The following is a 21,168-nucleotide window of genomic DNA, read 5'->3' as shown; positions in this document are numbered from 1 at the left end:
ATAATATAATATGTTTTTCACCATTTTCTATGGTGCATATATAACTAAAATACTTGATTATGCTCTATCTTGATGTGCATTCAACAAGTGGATTAGTTTTATAAGTGTTGGGGTAAGAGTGGGGCCACACCCACAACAAAAGGCTGGGCGTGTTGAGTCAACAATGGTTGGTAGAATATATCGTCTTCAATGATATAGAAAGTTGCAATTTAAACTAAACCAATTAGTTTATAAAGTTCACAAATGTTTGCTACTCGTATTTTCTTGAATATATTTTTTATTTATATATAGAGTAAATTGTGATTTTAGTCTCTAAGATTTAGCCTAAATTGTTACATTAGTTTAAATAATTTTTTTCTTCATTGGGTCCTCGATTTTTATAGTTTTTTGCCATTTTGGTTCAACCCGCTAACTCTGTCAAAAAAACTCAGTTTAGTTTAGTGAGGAGTATTTTGGTCACTTCACATTAATATTTTGTTTTTGCTGTTTTGATCCAAAATCTTTTTTACATTTATATTTTTTTAATCATTTATATTAAATATATATACAATTATATTATAAATATAACATAACATTAATATAAGAGTGAATTTCAAAGATTGTCCTTTATTTTTATACCCATTTTCAGGCGCTGTCCTTTATGTTCAAAATTGACGAGTTTTGTCCTTTATGTTTTAATATCATACATGTTTTGTCCTTTAGGTCTAACCTAGTTAGTTTTTTCAGTTAAATTTGGTCATGTGCTTTGCACATGAGGGCATTTTTGTCAATTCAAAGGTAAGTTCAACGACAGATTTACAGCTCAAAGCTTCTGCAACCTTTGAATTGACAAAAATGCCCTCATATGCAAAGTACATGACCAAATTTAACTGAAAAAACTAACTGTGTCAGGCCTAAAGGACAAAACGTGTATGATATGAAAACATAAAGGACAAAATTCGTCAATTTTGAACATAAAGGACAGCGTCTAAAAATGGGTATAAAGATAAAGGACAATCCTTGAAATTCACTCTTAATATAATAATAATAATAATAATAATAATAATAATAATAATAATAATAATAACAATATACTACAAATATTTAGACTATGGGGTATGGGGCAGGGGCAGGGGTTGTGGTGTGGGTTGGGTACAAACGCTCAAGTCACCATCCCGGGTGAGCTTGGGTTTCGGCGTGGCCCCTTGGGCGGGGGTTTCAGCCCGGGCGTTGGGCGGGGCTATCAAGATGACATGACGGTATCTCATTGGCCAAGAAAAGTAGCCGTTTGGGCTAGCCGTTGGCCAACGGCTATGTGTAAAAAATTATTTTTCACTATAAAAACTCACACTTCTATTATTTTTTACCACAACTACTCCACCTCTTCTATAATCATCTCTACCTTATTTTTTCTAAAAAAAATCTCATCCAACCACAATACGAAAAATGAATCCTCATAATCGTGGTTTTGACCCGAACAATCCGTGAGCATTACAAGAAACACCTAGCCCACCATCCAATCGTCCAATTGCTCCCTTTTAAATACACTCCACTATGCCGGATATGGCTAGTTACGCATCGTTTGTATACTAACTTCCCTCACACCGACGATTTTATACCTAGCCCGATTCCACAAACGCCCATCAACCTTTCACAAACGCCTCAACCTTTCCCAAATCGAAAGCGTCCCCGAAACTCAACCCCCATCGATGGTCCTTCCGCATCCAAACCCATCAAGAAGAGAAGTCACAAGAAAAAAACCGAGGCCGAGAAAGCACTTGAAAGCGCCAAACGAAAACAACAAAGATGGGTCCTTAAAGAAGAAGTTGCATTGGCGAGTGCTTGAGTTCAGAAATCTCTACATCCAACTTTAGGTATTTCTAAAAATTTTGTAGCACTTATTTTAGTATTTATGTTTTTTATAATATAACTTTGTATTATATTAAATGTTGTTTTTATTAAAATAGGAAATTCTCAACATAGAAACCATTTGTGGGACTCGATCAGTAAAGCATTCCATGAAGAAATGGAAAGAGAGCTTTATCTTGAAAATGATAGCTTATCCACGCGTTGTCAGTTCCATGCGTTTTCAAAAGGGGTGGCGGCGGTGTGCGTGATGGTTCCACGCGTGGTGGTGACGACGGGGCGCCCTGTCCACCTTATTCTCACTTCGGAGGGTGGTCACAAGGAGAACCCCCTAATCCCCTCTTTTTGGCAAGTCACCGGTGTTCTGTTTTGCAGGAGATTCAACTAACGACGAGTGAAGGAAGAAATTGAACCCTTACTTCAAGAGACGACCAACTGGGATAACCTAGCGTTAACCAGTGTTTCATCAAGGAGATACGCCAATGGTTGGTCTTCTCTAATGTTAGAAATAACGAGCGGATGCGCCGGAGAAAAAGCAACGGTCGATTACTAAAATATCAATTTCACCCATCAAATAAATTCTTTATTATTAACTTGTAAAAAACATTTGATTCCAACGGCCAAATAAATAAAAAACCATTTGTTTTATAAAAAAACCTCGTAGAATCTGAGTCTCCGATAAGCAAAAATAATAATAAAAAAAATGATTCCCTTAACATGATTCGTACAGCGTATGATTAATCAAAAAGAAAAAAAGATCCAAACATTTTTTAATTACAAAAAAAAAAAAAAAAAAAAAAGATGATGAACCAACTTTACGACTATTGTTTCACTTTCCCCTGATAAGCTTTTTGGCAAATCGAAAATGGTTTCTGCGATTTCACGCAAAGCTCCGACCAAACCGGACAACTCTTTAAACAGTTGTCCCCTAAGCTGCCGGTAATTGAGATTTTCCGGGAGAAAAGTTCCTTCGGCGGCAACCCAATTAACAAATTTCCTTCAAGAAACAGTCTGCTTATCTTGCTATACTCAGATGGGATTCTTCCTCTTAGCTTGTTGTAACTCAATGACAAAGAAGCCAACATGGAGTACGCCGGAAATGTCGCCGGGAGGTAGCCGTAAAGTTTGTTGAACCCGAGGTTGACGGCAACGAGGGTGCTGTTAACCGGTTTTAAGATCACAAGTCCGGTGAAACTATTGTTGGCTAAATTGATTTGCTGAGTTGAGGGTGTTAAAAAGAACCAGCCGGGAATTGTTCCGGTGAGTGAGTTGTCACTGAGTTCGATTACTTCCAACTGAGTTGACTCGGTAAAGGATTGTTTTGTTAGGTACCCGGATAGCGAGTTTGATTTGAGAGCGAGTTGTATTAAGTTTTTTGGGAGTTTTGGGATGGGTCCGGTGAGTTTGTTGAAACTCAGGTCGAGACGAGTCAACTGAGTAAGTTGAGTTAACGAGTTGGGTAATGAGCCGGTGAAAGAGTTATGAGACATGTCTAAAGTTTGTAAGTTTTTGAGGTTTGAGATTGCTGGTGGGATGAAGCCAGAAAATGAGTTGGAGCCGAGGATGAGTGTTTGGAGATTATGGAGGAAGAAGAGGGAGTTTGGAATGGGTCCGTGGAAGCGGTTGTCGGAAAGGTCGATGGTGATGAGTTGGGTGAGTTGAGAAATGAGAGGCGGGAGAGTGCCGGCGTAACCGGCTGGGTCGAGGGTGAGTTGGGTGACTCGGTTGCCGGAGCATGATAATCCGCAAAGGAAGTGAGTGACATGAGGTGGTGAGCATGGGTCCGAGGTGAAGTCCCATGAGTGTAAGCATGTGTAAGAGGGGATGGTGGCAGGGTTGATGGCAGATTTGATCGCTCTGAGGGCGGTAATATCAGATGAGACGGTGGCCGTGGCCGTGGCCGTGGTGGAGAGGAGAAGGAGGAGGGAGATGAGGGTGGTAGACATGGTGGTGGATGAATTAGATGTTTTTGGTGTGTCGTTGGGTGGGGTTATTATTACTTATTAGAGAGGGTTTTTGTGACAAAAAAAAAAAAAAAAAAAGCATTATAGAAATGGGGAATGTTATGTAAATCAAGGTTGTTTTTGATTTGTAGGTAGGTAAAATGTCCTTATAGCCTCCTAGTTTCGTGTTGGAAGTTTGGTAGTCTAACTAACAAAAATGATTTAGGAAGTCAAACAAAATGAAGTTAACTAATAAGTTTCATAATTTCTTTTAAGATTGGAAAACTGTTAAAATTGAGTTAAGATTGAAATCTATGATTATGAATATTCTAATTTAAATATCTAAGGTTATATTGTGGGTAAAATATGAGAAAACCGAACATCAGCTTACTTTCTAAATCATGATTTTTTGATAACTATGACATGTAGAAGTGGCTTTTTACTATTGATGATGACATGCAATGAAAGGACAAGAGCCTAAGAAGTAACAACGTCCGTCCGTAGTGGGCGGTATTTTTTCAAAAAAACCACCAAACACGCCTAATACTGCCCGACCCACCGCCCCTGCGCGTGTTTTACCTTTTTTTTTTTGTTTTTGGCTTTTTTGAATCACGCGATTGGGGCGAAATTTTGACCAATCAATACGTTGCAACGGTCAAAAAGCAACGGCTAGTTTTATTTTATTTTTATTTTTTCATTTCTCACCTATATACATATACACACTTTCATTCCAGTTTTACAAACAAAAACCTCTACAATCTCAAATATTAAACCATTTTTATAAAAAAAATGGCTTCCCCTAGTTCCTCCATCGCAAATTATTACTATACAGAGTTTTTAGCGGATCATGGTGAATCCACCGATGAGTAGGTCGAGCAAGAGGCGGTTACGAGTGCTTGTCAACTAGCGGTTCGATATGTGAAGCATTGTAGCAGGCCCGAACGTGAAATTAAAACAAGAGATTATATTGAACGAGACCGACGTGCGGCAAACGATCGGTTGATGAAAGATTATTTCGATGAAGCGCCACCATTTCCGAATCCAGAAGTTTTTAGGCGCCGTTTCCGAATGAGTAGGCCTTTATTCTACGCATCGTCGACGACCCATTACACGAGTCATCCCATTTTCATTCATCTGATTTTTAAGAGTATTGCAGTTTTCGTCCAAACATCAAGTTTCATACACCTTTAACACTATTCATCCATTATCTTTTAAATTTTAACACTTTTAGTCCAATTCTCTAACTCTGTTAATTATTTTATGTTAATTCTTGTTAATGATCAAAATGCCTTTGGAAATTACATAAATAGGGTTAGGATGTAATAGGAAGTTTTTTTGGCTAGAAATGCTAGGAAGTAATCTTGACCATCAATTGATTTAATCAAGAGCTAAGATTAAATGAGTGAAATTGAAGAGAAAAAAAGAGACGCGTGGGTTTGTGTAAGGGCATTCTAGTCAATCCAGTACAATAGTTTCTCTCTCCTCAAATCCCCCACCCCTAATTTTTTAAACGTTAATAACTTTTTCATACGACATTATTTTTTTTATAAAAATTGCACCAAAAAAACGAGCGTTTTTTTATCTTTAAAACGAGTATACTATTGCTATATTTTCGAATTTTTTTTCAAAATCCAAGTTGCGTAAAACGCAATGGACAAAAAACGTAAAAAATGACTTTTTTTTTCTAAAACCCAATGCACCAAAGAACAAAGAAATGTCTTATTTCTAAAACGCAATAACCAGAAAACACAAAGAAATGTCTTATTTCTAAAACGCAATGGGCTAAAAACACAAAAGAAAGTGTTTAACCTAAAACACAATGGCCAGAAAACACAAAAGAATGTGTTCTTTCTAACACATAGTGGACTGAAAACACATAAAAATGTGTTTTATCTAAACGCAATGGACGGAAAACACTTCAAAAATGTGTTTTCTAAAATGCAATGGCCAGAAAACACATAAAAATGTCTTATTTCTAAAATGCAATGGCCTAAAAACACGAAAGAATGTGTTCTTTCTAAAACGCAATGGACTGAAAACACATAAAAATGTGTTTATCTAAAACGCAATGGACTGAAAGCACTTCAAAAATGTGTTTTTCTAAAAAGCAATGGCCAGAAAACACATAAAAATGTCTTATTTCTAAAACGCAATGGCCCAAAAACACAAAAGAAAGTATTCTTTCTAAAACACAATGGACTGAAAACACATAAAAATGTGTTTACCTATGGACGGAAAACTTTTCAAAATGTGTTTATCTAAAAAGCAATGAACTAAAAACACTTTAAAATGTGTTTTTCTAAAACGCAATGGAACAAAAACACTTAAAAATGTCTTTTTTTCTAAAACGCAATGGCCTAAAAACACAAAAGAAAGTGTTCTCTCTAAAACGCATTGAACCAGTGTTCTCTCAAAAACTGTCTACGATTTTTTGTCTATGAAATGAGGCAATTTCCAGAAAATTAAATTTACTGATGCAGTTTTATTAAAGCAATTTAATAAAAAAAAAAGCTTGACCCCAGCCAGGGGCTGCCGCCCCTTGGACCCTGCTCCTAGGGGCGCTGCCCTCGGACCCCCGCCAAGGGGGCGTTGCCCCCTTGGAACCCCCGTAGAACGCAATGACTCAATTCAAAAACCCAGATCGTAAAAATGCAATTTAAGAATTTCTTACATGGATCGAAGCCCAATTTCTTCAACGATTGACGAAATTTGGATGATAGAAACACTTATCAGCGTTCTATGGTGGGATGGAGATGATCTTAATGAGTTATCGGCGTCGTGTGTTTGGCACTCGGTGTGGTATAGAGAGCCGGAAGTAGAATGGTGCAAAGTGTAACACCCCGTGTTTCGGAGGTCAAAGTCAAAGTCAAGATTGAAGTCAAAGGAATAAAAGATTGCTAATTGCGATCTGTCTCTCCTTGCTCAATTCCTGTTTTGACTTCTTTGCTTATAGTTAGTCTATTTTATTTCTCACTTTAGTTGTATTATGTGGAGTAATTGTTATGAATCGCAGTAATCGATGTATACTTATCGCTATGAACCGCCTTACGACTGTGAACAATAGGAAGTAACAATGTGATAAAGACAATTAAACGCTAATCGAACTAATCTAATCAACATCGCGCTCGCAACTCGAATTACGCATTTTGGTGATTGTTATACGTGTGTGAGTGCCTTATGTGTTACTTGTGCATGTTTACTTATGTTATGTGTGGTGATCAATCGAATCACAATCGAATTCAATCGCAATCGAATCACAAATGCTAAACGAATACGAAACAAGGATGCTTGTATGTAGATATAGTATGATAATTTGTGGAGAAGAGATAGCGCGAGATATGAGTAGTTGGGATTAAAAGTAATTTGACTAGGAAACTCCATCGCATCGCAATGCTCACAATCGAAATCGAAACAGCAAAACTCGTCGCACCGAACGCTCAAACCTAGCGACCGATCGATCAGGCAACCAGCCGATCGACCAGCCGTCCGCTCGGACTGCTGTCCGATCGGACAGGCTGTGCGATCGAGCTGCCTGGCCGAACGGCCAGCCCTTTCCTCTTTGGGTAACCCTATAAATACCCATGTCACTTTCATTCTTTCCAGTCGTTATGCTATTGTTCTAATCAGGCTAACCTTACTCTCTAGCGCTCCCTTCAATCCATCAACCGCTGTGAGTATACTCGATCCCTTTTTGCTTTACGCACTTTTGGGTGTTACATACGTTACTTATTCTAAATCACATCGAACACACTACGCAATACTTTTAACGCTAGCTGTTACCGCATGTTATACGTGACTTAATGAATGCTTGTTTGTTATGTTTACACATGGAATGCTGTCTACCTGCCTTAGCAACGATAGTACTATGGACTCAGCACCAGTTCACACGGGGGTTGTTAAGGACAATTATTTGCATGGATTACAGTGGTGATCATGTATTACGAACTGCCTTGGGCAGTCAACCCGCAGTCATTGGTATCAATAGGTTCATGTCGATAACTAACATGCTTCGTTTTACTCAGTGTACATGCTGGTTATGCGTAAACTATTTCGAACTCTATATGCTATTATCAAACTTGTATGCTCGCCTTTACACTATGTGTATTGACTTTATTTTAACGTATGTGACAGGTGCTTAAGGTGTCTATTTGCTTGGAAATCAAGGCTAGGAAAGAGTCTTAGAGACCAACAAATAGTTGTCTGTACTATTGAAACCTGAGAACAGAACAATTTGCCTAGATTTGTGTTGTAATAATTATATTATCTTATATGACATGGTATGGGACGTGTTACTTAAAATATTTGGTAAATATAATTGTTGTGGAAACTTCTGGACAATCTGTTTCGCTCAGTGCCGCGCCCCGATGTTTCCGCCATCGGTTGGGGTGTGACAGATTGGTATCAGAGCCATAACTATAGGGAATTAGGCAAGACTCGACCTAGTCCGGGTCGACGTCTTAGAGACCTAGTCTATAGTTAGGACCCAATAGACCGACTCGTGCATATCCAGTAGGGATTATGTATGAGCTTACTGCTATTCTTCGCCATTCTCGCCTACGCTACACTATCACTGTACTCGAATTGAAAATTATAAATAAGCGATTAAGTCGAGATTAGGTGTGAAAACTGCAAACTCTCGATTAAATTGCTTGTTTGATCTGTATTATCTATAAAACGTGAGAATTCGCGTTAAACTAGGAGTGAAATCCATACTTTAGCGTGAATTTTTGTGACAACTCGAGTTTCTGACTTTCACTTTCGCATTAAATGCGCGTTGACTTTGACTGTTTAGTTGTTTGACTTTGACTGTTTAGTTGTTTGGATTGTGGACTTGAAATTGTACGAGTTGTGTTTTAATGAAACGTATTGTAGTTTTGCCTAAATGTGATTACTTGCTGTGGTAGAAAATAATATTAGAATTATTATTTAAACACTTAATCTAGACCACGAAACATGACCCATAGTTCGAAGGATCTCGAAACATATCCTTCGATTCGAAGGATCAACTTTCGGTCCGAAGGATCTCGAAACATATCCTTCGACCAAGGATCCCATCCTTCGACATCTTTCGGCCCAGCCTTTCTAATGGGCTTGGCCCATTTCTGTGATACGTTTAAATACGTGATGCATGTAACCGGCAGTTAGTTTTCACAAACCCTAATACCCTTCTCTCTCCCTCGAAGTCTTGTAGTCGGCTGAAAGTTCTTGTGCACCCGAAACCCCACTAGTTTCAATCCCCTAATCCGGACGTGATTAATTACTTGTGAGTGCATAACCTAGCATACCGAGCAAACCAAGGTGAGTTCACACAGCCAAGGCATGGGTTCCCAGGGTGGGAATGGGTTGGATGATTATTTGTGCATGCTAAAATGATACTTGTCAAACTGACTTCGCACACACCCTGGTCGGTAAAGACTATGGTCGCGAACGAACTACTCAACTGCCTTCGCACACACCCTGGTCGGTAAAGACTATGGTCGCGAACGAACTGATAAATTGCCTTCGCACACACCCTGGTCGGTAAAGACTACGGTCGCGAATTAATGAACCTAATCTTCGCACACATGCCTGGGAGGCCGCGATGGAACTGATACGATATGAGACTTAACTGAACGAACGCATTATTACCCAAACTAAACTATTAACTGTGAACTCGCTCAACTAGTTTGTTGATCATTCTGTTACATGCCTTGCAGATCGTTAGGTACTTGGAGCTTGCACTGGAGAAGTGGGTCGTTGTGGACAAGGATCGTGGCTTTTCTTTTGAACTATTATGACACTAAAAATTGTTAACTACTACTGGATTATTTACTATGCTTCCGCTACATTTTGAAACTATGGTTTTGTTTGAACACCTTTCGTGTTGAATGGATGGGTTACTTTTATTTTATTTGATATTAATTGCATGTTCAATATGATTGGTGGCTTGATCCTGGTCAGTCACGCTCCCAAGCGGTGATACTCCGCGTGTGGATTTTTGGGGGTGTGACAGATTGGTATCAGAGCCATTGGTTATAGAGAACTTGGTTTTAATATGGGAAAACGTTTTTATTAAAACCAGACTATAACCAGAACAGTGCTCTCAACGATCCACAACGACGCTTCGCTCCACGTGCAAGACTCAACTTCTTAGGTAATAAAGTTTATGATTATTGCCTACATGCTAGAATTTGCTTAGAACTTTGCTCGTAGTATGCTTACATTACCTTGCTCACAACATGTCATTGCATGAGAATATTTATGTGCTTACACTCTTCTGTCATCGCACTATTCGCGAACCTTTCTCACTTATGTTGCCTTTGATGTGAAGATCAATGGCCGCACGAATTACCATGACTCAAGCCCAGCTAGAGGCTCTCGTTGCTGCGGCAGTTGCAGCCGCCCAAGCAGGTAGTATACCCTGCAGTATAGACACTAGGATCTTTAGATCCTACATTAATTCTCGTACTTAACTTTGCCCTATTCGTACACAATAGGTCAACCCGCTCAGCAACAGCCTGGGTGCACCTTCAAGAATTTCATGGAATGTCGTCCTAGTTCGTTCAGTGGCACGGAGGGAGCAGTTGGACTCCTCCACTGGTTTGAAAAGCTCGAGTCGGTTTTCGAAATGTGTGAATGCCCTGAGGCTCGCAGGGTGAAGTTCGCCACTGGCACACTTGAAGGGATTGCGCTCACTTGGTGGAACGCACAAGTGCAGATCTTAGGGTTGGCAGCTGCTAACGCCACACCCTGGAATGAATTCAAAGAACTGATCAAGAGGGAATACTGCACTAGAGAAGACATTCACAAGTTGGAGGACGAGTTGTATAACTTGAAAATGGTTGGTTCGGAAATCGAAGCATACACCAAGAGATCAAATGAGTTGGCTGTGTTATGTCCAACCATGGTGGACCCTCCATACAAGCGTATTGAGTTGTACCTCAAAGGTTTGGCACCAGAAATACAGAGCCACGTTACCTCGGCTAATCTCAACAACATCCAGGAAATACAGCGTCTCGCTCATCGCATCACCGATCAGGCAGTGGATCAGAACAAACTGCCAAAGCGTATCAGTGCTACTGCTGCCACTACAGCTGCTACTTCTGCTACACCCAGCGACAACAAGAGAAAATGGGATGGGGATTCCAGCAGGGGATCGGTGTCTGTTCAGTCCCAAACTCAGCAACGTCGCACCAACGATTACCAGAGTCCGAGTCAGCAATCATCGGGAAGTCAGGGACAACGGGGTTATCAGGGAAATCATCCGTGGTGCAACAAGTGCAACAAACACCACAGTGGAAGGTGTCGGAAAGATCGCTGTCAAAGATGCCACAAGATGGGCCATGAGGCCAAAGATTGTAGAAGCGCGCGACCAGTAAACCAGAACCAGCAACTCCCACCGCCAGCTCCACAGAATCAGCAGCAGCAACCACAGCGTGGAAATCGGGGATGTTTCCAGTGTGGGGCTGAAGGTCATTACAAACGCGATTGCCCTCAGTTGAACCAGAATCGCAACAACAACAACAACAACCAGGGCAACGGAAATAACAACAATCAGGGTAATGGTAACAACAACAACGGGGGAAACAACAACAACAACGGCAATGAAGCTCGTGGTCGTGCTTTTGTGTTGGGTCGAGGAGATGCAGTGAATGATCCCAATGTGGTTATGGGTAAGTTTCTTCTCGACGATATTTATGTTACTGTCTTATTTGATTCGGGTGCTGATACAAGTTATATGTCATTGAAAATGAGTAAATTATTAAAACGTACACCAACACCTCTAGACACCAAACACGTCGTAGAACTAGCCAATGGTAAAAGTGTAGAAGCCGCTCAGGTAGTCAAGGGTTGTAGTATTGTTCTAGCGGGTCAGACTTTCTCGATTGATCTCATACCCATAGTTTTGGGTAGTTTCGACGTCGTCATCGGTATGGATTGGTTATCCCAACATCACGCGGAGATCTTATGCAAGGAAAAAGTTATTCGTATTCCTCGCTCCAGTCAGGAACCTCTCGAAGTACAAGGTGACAAGAGTGGTGCTGTGGTTGGCATCATCTCTTACTTAAAGGCGCAGAAATGTTTACGAAAGGGACATACTGCCATTTTGGCACTTGTCACTGACGCATCAGCAAAGGAAAGGAAGCTGGAGGATATACCAGTTGTGCGTGATTTCCCTCAAGTGTTTCCTGAAGATTTACCTGGTTTACCTCCTCATCGCCAAGTCGAGTTTCAGATTGAATTAGCTCCTGGAGCAGCACCAATAGCCCGCGCACCGTATCGTTTAGCTCCAACCGAACTGGAAGAACTGTCGAAGCAGCTACAAGAGCTCTTGGAAAAGGGCTTTATTCGTCCAAGCTCTTCGCCTTGGGGAGCTCCAGTGTTATTTGTAAAGAAGAAAGACGGTACGTTCAGGATGTGCATCGACTACCGCGAACTCAATAAGGTGACGGTGAAGAACCGTTATCCTCTTCCGCGCATAGATGATCTATTCGACCAGTTGCAAGGGTCGTGTTACTATTCCAAGATTGATCTAAGGTCAGGGTATCATCAGCTGAGAGTCCGGGATGAGGACGTCTCCAAAACCGCTTTCAGAACTCGCTACGGTCATTACGAGTTTCTTGTCATGCCATTCGGGCTTACGAACGCGCCTGCAGTCTTCATGGATCTTATGAACCGGGTGTGCAAACCGTATCTTGATAAGTTTGTTATCGTCTTCATCGACGACATTTTGATCTACTCCAAGAGTCAGGAGGAGCACGAGCAGCACTTACGTCTGATCTTGGAACTTCTTCGAAAGGAGCAACTGTACGCAAAGTTTTCAAAATGCGACTTCTGGCTTCGTGAAGTCCACTTCTTAGGCCATGTGGTGAACAAGGATGGGATTCATGTCGATCCATCCAAGGTTGATTCGATCAGAAACTGGCCAGCACCGCGTACACCGACTGAAATACGCCAATTCTTGGGTTTGGCGGGTTACTACAGGCGATTTATTAAAGACTTCTCAAAGATCGCGCAACCACTTACTATGTTAACACAGAAAGGTGTCGTTTACAGATGGGGTAATACGCAAGAGACCGCTTTTCAGTACTTAAAGGATAGGCTTTGCAGCGCACCTATTCTCTCATTGCCAGAGGGCACAGATGACTTCGTGGTATACTGTGACGCATCTATACAGGGTCTGGGTTGTGTATTGATGCAACGTGATAAAGTTATTGCCTACGCTTCTCGACAACTCAAGGTTCATGAACGGAACTACACGACGCACGATTTAGAGCTGGGAGCTGTTGTTTTCGCGCTTAAGATATGGCGACACTACCTGTACGGTACCAGGTGCACGATTTACACCGATCACAGGAGTCTCGAGCATATTCTTAAGCAGAAGGATTTGAATATGCGCCAACGGAGATGGGTTGAACTTCTAAACGACTATGAATGCGCCATCAAGTATCATCCAGGCAAGGCCAATGTTGTGGCTGATGCCCTCAGTCGGAAAGACACTCTACCTAAGCGCGTGCGAGCGCTACAGCTTACTATTCAGTCCAGTCTTCCTGCACAGATACGAGCTGCTCAGTTAGAAGCACTGAAACCCGAAAACGTCAAAGCTGAAGCCTTACGCGGCTCAAGGCAACGCATGGAACAAAGGGAAGACGGCGCCTACTACGTAACGGGGCGTATTTGGGTCCCACTTTATGGCGGTTTACGCGAACTTGTAATGGATGAAGCTCACAAGTCTCGCTATTCGGTACATCCAGGGTCGGATAAAATGTACCACGACATCAGCACTACTTATTGGTGGCCTAGTATGAAGGCTCACATCGCTACGTACGTTGGAAAATGCTTAACCTGTGCGAGAGTCAAGGTTGAATATCAGAAACCAGCTGGTCTACTTCAGCAGCCCAAGATACCGCAGTGGAAATGGGAAGAAATTTCCATGGATTTCGTTACGGGCTTACCAAGATCCCAGCGTGGGAATGACACTATTTGGGTAATCGTCGATCGACTCACAAAGTCTGCTCACTTCTTGGCTATCAAAGAAACGGATAAGTTTTCTACCTTAGCAGACATTTACTTGAAAGAAGTTGTTTCAAGGCACGGAGTGCCCACTTCTATTATTTCGGATCGCGATGCACGATTCACGTCAGAGCTTTGGCAAGCGATGCACAAATCCTTCGGCTCACGATTAGACATGAGCACAGCATATCACCCTCAGACGGATGGGCAGTCTGAGCGCACGATTCAAACTCTAGAAGACATGCTTCGAGCGTGTGTTATCGATTTCGGCAACGGCTGGGAAAAGCACCTCCCTTTAGTGGAGTTTTCATACAATAACAGTTACCATACCAGCATTCAAGCCGCTCCATTCGAGGCATTGTACGGACGTAAATGCCGGTCACCTCTCTGTTGGGCAGAGGTGGGGGATAGTCAAATTACGGGTCCAGACATTGTAGTGGACGCCACAGAAAAGATAGCACAGATACGGCAACGCATGGCGGCGGCACGCGATCGTCAGAAAGCCTACGCGGACAAGCGTAGAAAGCCATTGGAATTTGAGGTCGGGGACCGGGTTTTATTGAAAGTTTCACCCTGGAAGGGTGTGGTTCGATTTGGTAAACGAGGCAAACTGAATCCGCGGTACGTCGGACCATTCGAAATCTTAGAAAAGATTGGCAAAGTAGCCTACAGATTAAACCTACCAGCTGAACTCGGTGCAGTTCACAATGTATTTCACGTGTCAAATCTGAAGAAGTGCCTGTCAGATGAGACCCTTATAGTTCCTCTTAAGGAACTCACTATCGACGAGCGGTTGCAGTTCGTCGAGGAACCAGTTGAAATCACGGACCGGGATGTTAAGGTCCTCAAACACAAGAGAATCCCTCTTGTTCGAGTTCGTTGGAACTCCCAGCGTGGTCCAGAGTATACCTGGGAACGCGAAGATCAGATGAAAGAAAAGTATCCCCAGTTATTCGAAACCAATGCATCCACTGCTGAGGCTGAAGCTACTACTACTGAATTTCGGGACGAAATTCCAAATCAACGGGGGGATGATGTGACACCCCAGGAAAACCAGTGAACGATGTAACTTACCTAGCTTCCTCAGTGAGTGCGTACCAAATTTCGGGACGAAATTTCTTTCAAGTTGGGGATAATGTGACAACTCGAGTTTCTGACTTTCACTTTCGCATTAAATGCGCGTTGACTTTGACTGTTTAGTTGTTTGACTTTGACTGTTTAGTTGTTTGGATTGTGGACTTGAAATTGTACGAGTTGTGTTTTAATGAAACGTATTGTAGTTTTGCCTAAATGTGATTACTTGCTGTGGTAGAAAATAATATTAGAATTATTATTTAAACACTTAATCTAGACCACGAAACATGACCCATAGTTCGAAGGATCTCGAAACATATCCTTCGATTCGAAGGATCAACTTTCGGTCCGAAGGATCTCGAAACATATCCTTCGACCAAGGATCCCATCCTTCGACATCTTTCGGCCCAGCCTTTCTAATGGGCTTGGCCCATTTCTGTGATACGTTTAAATACGTGATGCATGTAACCGGCAGTTAGTTTTCACAAACCCTAATACCCTTCTCTCTCCCTCGAAGTCTTGTAGTCGGCTGAAAGTTCTTGTGCACCCGAAACCCCACTAGTTTCAATCCCCTAATCCGGACGTGATTAATTACTTGTGAGTGCATAACCTAGCATACCGAGCAAACCAAGGTGAGTTCACACAGCCAAGGCATGGGTTCCCAGGGTGGGAATGGGTTGGATGATTATTTGTGCATGCTAAAATGATACTTGTCAAACTGACTTCGCACACACCCTGGTCGGTAAAGACTATGGTCGCGAACGAACTACTCAACTGCCTTCGCACACACCCTGGTCGGTAAAGACTATGGTCGCGAACGAACTGATAAATTGCCTTCGCACACACCCTGGTCGGTAAAGACTACGGTCGCGAATTAATGAACCTAATCTTCGCACACATGCCTGGGAGGCCGCGATGGAACTGATACGATATGAGACTTAACTGAACGAACGCATTATTACCCAAACTAAACTATTAACTGTGAACTCGCTCAACTAGTTTGTTGATCATTCTGTTACATGCCTTGCAGATCGTTAGGTACTTGGAGCTTGCACTGGAGAAGTGGGTCGTTGTGGACAAGGATCGTGGCTTTTCTTTTGAACTATTATGACACTAAAAATTGTTAACTACTACTGGATTATTTACTATGCTTCCGCTACATTTTGAAACTATGGTTTTGTTTGAACACCTTTCGTGTTGAATGGATGGGTTACTTTTATTTTATTTGATATTAATTGCATGTTCAATATGATTGGTGGCTTGATCCTGGTCAGTCACGCTCCCAAGCGGTGATACTCCGCGTGTGGATTTTTGGGGGTGTGACAGATTGGTATCAGAGCCATTGGTTATAGAGAACTTGGTTTTAATATGGGAAAACGTTTTTATTAAAACCAGACTATAACCAGAACAGTGCTCTCAACGATCCACAACGACGCTTCGCTCCACGTGCAAGACTCAACTTCTTAGGTAATAAAGTTTATGATTATTGCCTACATGCTAGAATTTGCTTAGAACTTTGCTCGTAGTATGCTTACATTACCTTGCTCACAACATGTCATTGCATGAGAATATTTATGTGCTTACACTCTTCTGTCATCGCACTATTCGCGAACCTTTCTCACTTATGTTGCCTTTGATGTGAAGATCAATGGCCGCACGAATTACCATGACTCAAGCCCAGCTAGAGGCTCTCGTTGCTGCGGCAGTTGCAGCCGCCCAAGCAGGTAGTATACCCTGCAGTATAGACACTAGGATCTTTAGATCCTACATTAATTCTTGTACTTAACTTTGCCCTATTCGTACACAATAGGTCAACCCGCTCAGCAACAGCCTGGGTGCACCTTCAAGAATTTCATGGAATGTCGTCCTAGTTCGTTCAGTGGCACGGAGGGAGCAGTTGGACTCCTCCACTGGTTTGAAAAGCTCGAGTCGGTTTTCGAAATGTGTGAATGCCCTGAGGCTCGCAGGGTGAAGTTCGCCACTGGCACACTTGAAGGGATTGCGCTCACTTGGTGGAACGCACAAGTGCAGATCTTAGGGTTGGCAGCTGCTAACGCCACACCCTGGAATGAATTCAAAGAACTGATCAAGAGGGAATACTGCACTAGAGAAGACATTCACAAGTTGGAGGACGAGTTGTATAACTTGAAAATGGTTGGTTCGGAAATCGAAGCATACACCAAGAGATCAAATGAGTTGGCTGTGCTTTTGCCGAACGCCCAAGACTCGAGGCAAAAGCACAGTCCTGATAGTCAAAATGTGTACAACAAGTCCTTGAGAATAGTCGGATCACTTTGGGTATTCAATGTCTAATAGCCGCAGACAGTCTATTTCTCGATTTTTATGTGTTTCGATTCTGAGCCCGCAACTGCCGACTCTGATGATTCGTCGATTTTATGTGTTGTATGTGTATTTACCTGCTTATGTGTTTAAATTTTGGAGACTTATTCGATTTTTGCCTTCACTTCGATCGATACGCACGACTCACACTGCATTTCTACCTCAAAACGCTGACAAATCACTAAATCATGGACGGCCTTATGCTACGTTATACGCTTATACTACAAATAATCGCTACGCTAAACGCGATCGCTATATTCGAACGCTCGTAGACTTTGAATGATAGGTTTCTGTATTCTGACTGCTTCTGGTGATTATGTGCTTACGTGCTTCTGTGTGCTACGTGCTTCTGTGATTATATGCCTTGGTGATTATGTGATACATGTTTCATTGTGCTCCTGAGTTTTAGTAAGTATTGAACGCGTGAGGTGAGATTCGAATAATGACGTGTCTGAGACCTATTACAATGTCTGTTGCAGACAATGTCAACTGAACCATCATCTGGACCTCGACACCCACGACTCACTCGCCAAGAACAGAGGGACAAACGCCTTGCTGCCATCCTCGCTAAACAAGTGGCCAAGGTTGTGCCCCAGATCGTGAGTTAAATCTACGAGAACGTTAGCAAATCGTCTGAGGAGTCTAGAACCGAAGCTCCTAAAGTTGCTACCAAGACTGCTTTCAGCTTCAAGCAGTTCAAGGCTTGCGGTCCAAAGGAATTCACTGGAGAAGGGGGCCCAACGGCTATGTTTCAATGGTTCGATTCCGTCGAAGTCACTCTGTGCCAGAGCGGTTGTCCTGAAAATCTTCGTACCCTAAACGCTACCGGCGTCTTCCAGTCCCGCGCATTAGACTGGTGGATGGCCGAGAGAAACAAACGCAGGAATGATGCAGCTTATGAGCTGATCTGGGAAGAGTTGAAAGCCATCATGATGGACGAATTCTACCCTCCTCATGAACGCCAAAAGCTGGATGACGAGTTCTGGAATATTAAGCAGAAGGATGGAGACAACGCTGCCCTGACTGCTCGCTTTAAGCAGCTCAGCATCATCTGTCCCGATCAAGTGAAGACGTCTGACATGGCTATCAAGAAGTACATCCGAGCTCTACCCGACTGTGTTGCTGATTTTGTGCATGCCGCAAAGACAGCAACGATCGAAGAAACTTACCTACTTGCCGCAAAATCAACGACAAGCGGGTAAAAGCTGGTTTTTGGGATAAAGCTTCCAAGTCTTGTCTGTTTCCTTGATAGCCAAGAAATGTGCAGATTATAACATTCATTAACCCTAATTCTCTCTCTAGCAAATGGCGATTTGGTTCCTTCATCCATAACCCTAGTTTCTCTTCGTGCAATCTGTTGCTGATTAATTCGTTAGAAGATTCATAGTCTACTACGGAATCGGTTCAAGATTTGGTGCGATTTTCTTCTAGGGTTTCGGTTTATTGCAATCGCCGCCCAACTCCATATTCGCATAACTTGTTGTTCTTTCTTTGGTTATCGTTCTGATCTCCCAAGTAAGTTATCAGATTTAATCGAATTATGGGTTAGGATTTCTTTGCTAGTTTAGGGTTTCGGCCAGTTTTCTTCGCTGTTCTTGGTTCGACAGGTTGTTTGGTGATTTGTTTTTCGATTGGGTTTCTTGTTGCTTGTTTCAATACTGCCGTAGGGTTATAGAGAGGTGTCAATCTTGTTATGGATGATCGATTGAATACGAGTGGTAAGCCGACACTTACGTTTAAACAGATTGCCGATAGAATTTTGGATGTTAATGGGAACAATGTGCAGCCAAAACGGGGTATAAACATCATTGATGAACTCACAAAGGTCACCTTACCGGCTCAATTGGATAATCTTGGTTCATCAACAACAGGGGTGGATGGTATGAAGTTGTCGGCTGATCCGGGGAGGGTTACGAAACCGCCTGTTGTGCGACCGGAACAATTTTGGGATTACACCAATATGGGATATTCGCCTTTAGCAGGTCTGGATGGAATGAATGGGTCGGATGCACAAGGGAATTCACGCAATATGGGGGCTGCAAATCCTACATCATTCGCTAACATTGTTAAGAATGCCAAGGAGAATGCTAAGGTGAATTTCAGGGCGATGGAATCTACCGAAACAGTCGAGGGTGCTGATGTTGTAATTCCAGTGACGTCGGTTCAACAAGTCAATGATAGGTATGCTAACACTTTGTATGGATATTTTCTGGGCAAACGGTTGGCTTTCCTGTGGTCGATTATTTTGCTAAAAATAACTGGGTTAAATATGGTCTGTCACGGCTAATGATGAATGCAAACGGTTTCTTTTTCATCAAGTTTAATACTAAGGAAGGGATGAATCGAATGTTAGAGGATGGACCTTGGTTGATCAGAACTGTACCGATAATCTTGAGGGAATGGTCGGCTACTTCAAAGATGAAAAAAGAGGATATTAAAGCAGTTCCAGTTTGGGTTAAGATGCATGACGTGCCGGTAGCGGCATTTACCGAGGATGGTCTTAGCTTGATTGCTTCTAAGATTGGAAATCCTAAGATGTTGGATTCGTATACAGCCACGATGTGTGTTGAGTCTTGGGGAAGAAGCAGCTATGCTAGAGCACTTATTGAGGTTCAGGCTGAGGCTGAGTTAAAGAAGAGTGTTACTGTTGCAATTCCATCCTTGGATGGTAATGGTTATTCAAAGGTAGAAGTCAAAATTGAGTATGATTGGGAGCCTCTAAGGTGCTCCTCTTGCTGTGTGTTTGGTCATGACGATTGCTCATGCCCAAAGAACCCTCAGATTACTTCAAGTGGGGATTCTGGAAAAAAGAATGATGATTTTCAGGATGTGGGTAATAAGAAAAAGAAAGTTAATAATCAAGGCCTCCATATGAAAAATCAGAAGCCGAAGGTAGTGTACAGACCAGTTGTCAAACCTAAACCAAAATCGTCCTTGAGGAGTCCGGTGATTAACCAGGTTTCAACATCAAACCCGTTTGACATTCTTAAGGACGATGATGGTAATCAGGGAGGTAGTACTGTGGGTCGAGTGGAGAAGCAAGCTGCGCAGCCTAGAAGTGACAAGCAGGATTCGGATGAGGAGGAGGTTGTTGAAGTCTATAATGAAACGAGTGAATTTATGACTTCGGGTATACATTCGTCATCTTCGAGAGCAAAGGCTAGCACCTCTTCCACAAAATTCCCCAATGGATAGGTCTTTCTTGGTTCTTGTGAAGGGGTTGCCGGTTTCTGGCAATTTCATTTTTGATGATGGCGGATGAGGACTTTATTTTTGTTTTGCCTTGTTTCGTCTACTGATGTATAGTAGGCTAGGTTATGGGGTGTCATAGTTTTTCTTGGGTTTTTTGGTTTTACATATATGGGGCATGTCCTGTATATGAACTAGTGTGGAACACATCCTCACTACTTGTTCTTTTTTGCGGTTGTTTTAATAGATTCACCGGGGTAACCCTTTACCCATAAAAAAGCTTCCAAGTCTCTGCATCAAGCTAGCACCGCACCAACCGCTGAAACCGCCACCGCTCAACCGTCAAAGTCCTCACGCCGAAAGAAGAGGAATAACAACAGCAGCTCCAGCAACAAGAACTGTGCTGTCACCAGCACTGCTGCTCCACTTCAAGCCGTACCGGCTCAACAGCAGCCTCACCACCGCCCAGCTCCAGTTACTTATGCAGCGCCTGCAAAGCGTGCATACATAGGCCCACACCCGGCTTGCCCAACATGTTCCTATCATAATCCGGTGGATCTTGCCTGTCGTTTCTGCACCCACTGCAATATGTACGGCTACTTCACTGTTAATTGCCGTACTGGTCCCCGCAACACCGCAGCTCCGGCCACTGCTCATCAAGCTCTACTCCCAGCCCCACAAGGCCATCACGCGGCTCAGACACCCGCGATCAATGCCCGAGTCTGCTTCGCATGTGGTGATCCCAACCACTTTGCGAACATGTGCCCGAACAGGGTTGTGAAAC

The 21,168-nt window shown here is 42.5% G+C and overlaps 2 protein-coding genes across 2 annotated transcripts; one reads left to right on the top strand and one right to left on the bottom strand.

Annotated features, from left to right (window-relative positions):
* Positions 1 to 2,534: 2,534 nt before the first annotated feature.
* LOC110877980 (probable LRR receptor-like serine/threonine-protein kinase At4g36180) lies at positions 2,535 to 3,874 on the bottom strand. The gene has a single exon (XM_022126223.2). It carries the CDS (start codon positions 3,789 to 3,791, stop codon positions 2,667 to 2,669), a length of 1,125 nt encoding a protein of 374 aa, XP_021981915.1. The 5' UTR covers positions 3,792 to 3,874; the 3' UTR covers positions 2,535 to 2,666.
* A 15,610-nt stretch (positions 3,875 to 19,484) lies between these two features.
* Positions 19,485 to 20,390, top strand: LOC110875944. Its single transcript, XM_022124136.1, has one exon. It carries the CDS (start codon positions 19,485 to 19,487, stop codon positions 20,388 to 20,390), a length of 906 nt encoding a protein of 301 aa, XP_021979828.1.
* Positions 20,391 to 21,168: the final 778 nt, after the last annotated feature.

The sequence above is a fragment of the Helianthus annuus genome, chromosome 9, assembly GCF_002127325.2.
Source record: "Helianthus annuus cultivar XRQ/B chromosome 9, HanXRQr2.0-SUNRISE, whole genome shotgun sequence".
Classification (NCBI taxonomy): Eukaryota; Viridiplantae; Streptophyta; class Magnoliopsida; order Asterales; family Asteraceae; genus Helianthus; species Helianthus annuus.
Note: the sequence above shows the minus strand (reverse complement) of the source record. Positions and strands in the feature narration are given on the sequence as shown.

What these genes read in the sequence shown, in the direction of transcription:
- LOC110877980 (XM_022126223.2), bottom strand. Translation starts at nt 3,791, where the DNA reads ATGTCTACCACCCTCATCTCCCTCCTCCTTCTCCTCTCCACCACGGCC.
- LOC110875944 (XM_022124136.1), top strand. Translation starts at nt 19,485, where the DNA reads ATGAATGCAAACGGTTTCTTTTTCATCAAGTTTAATACTAAGGAAGGG.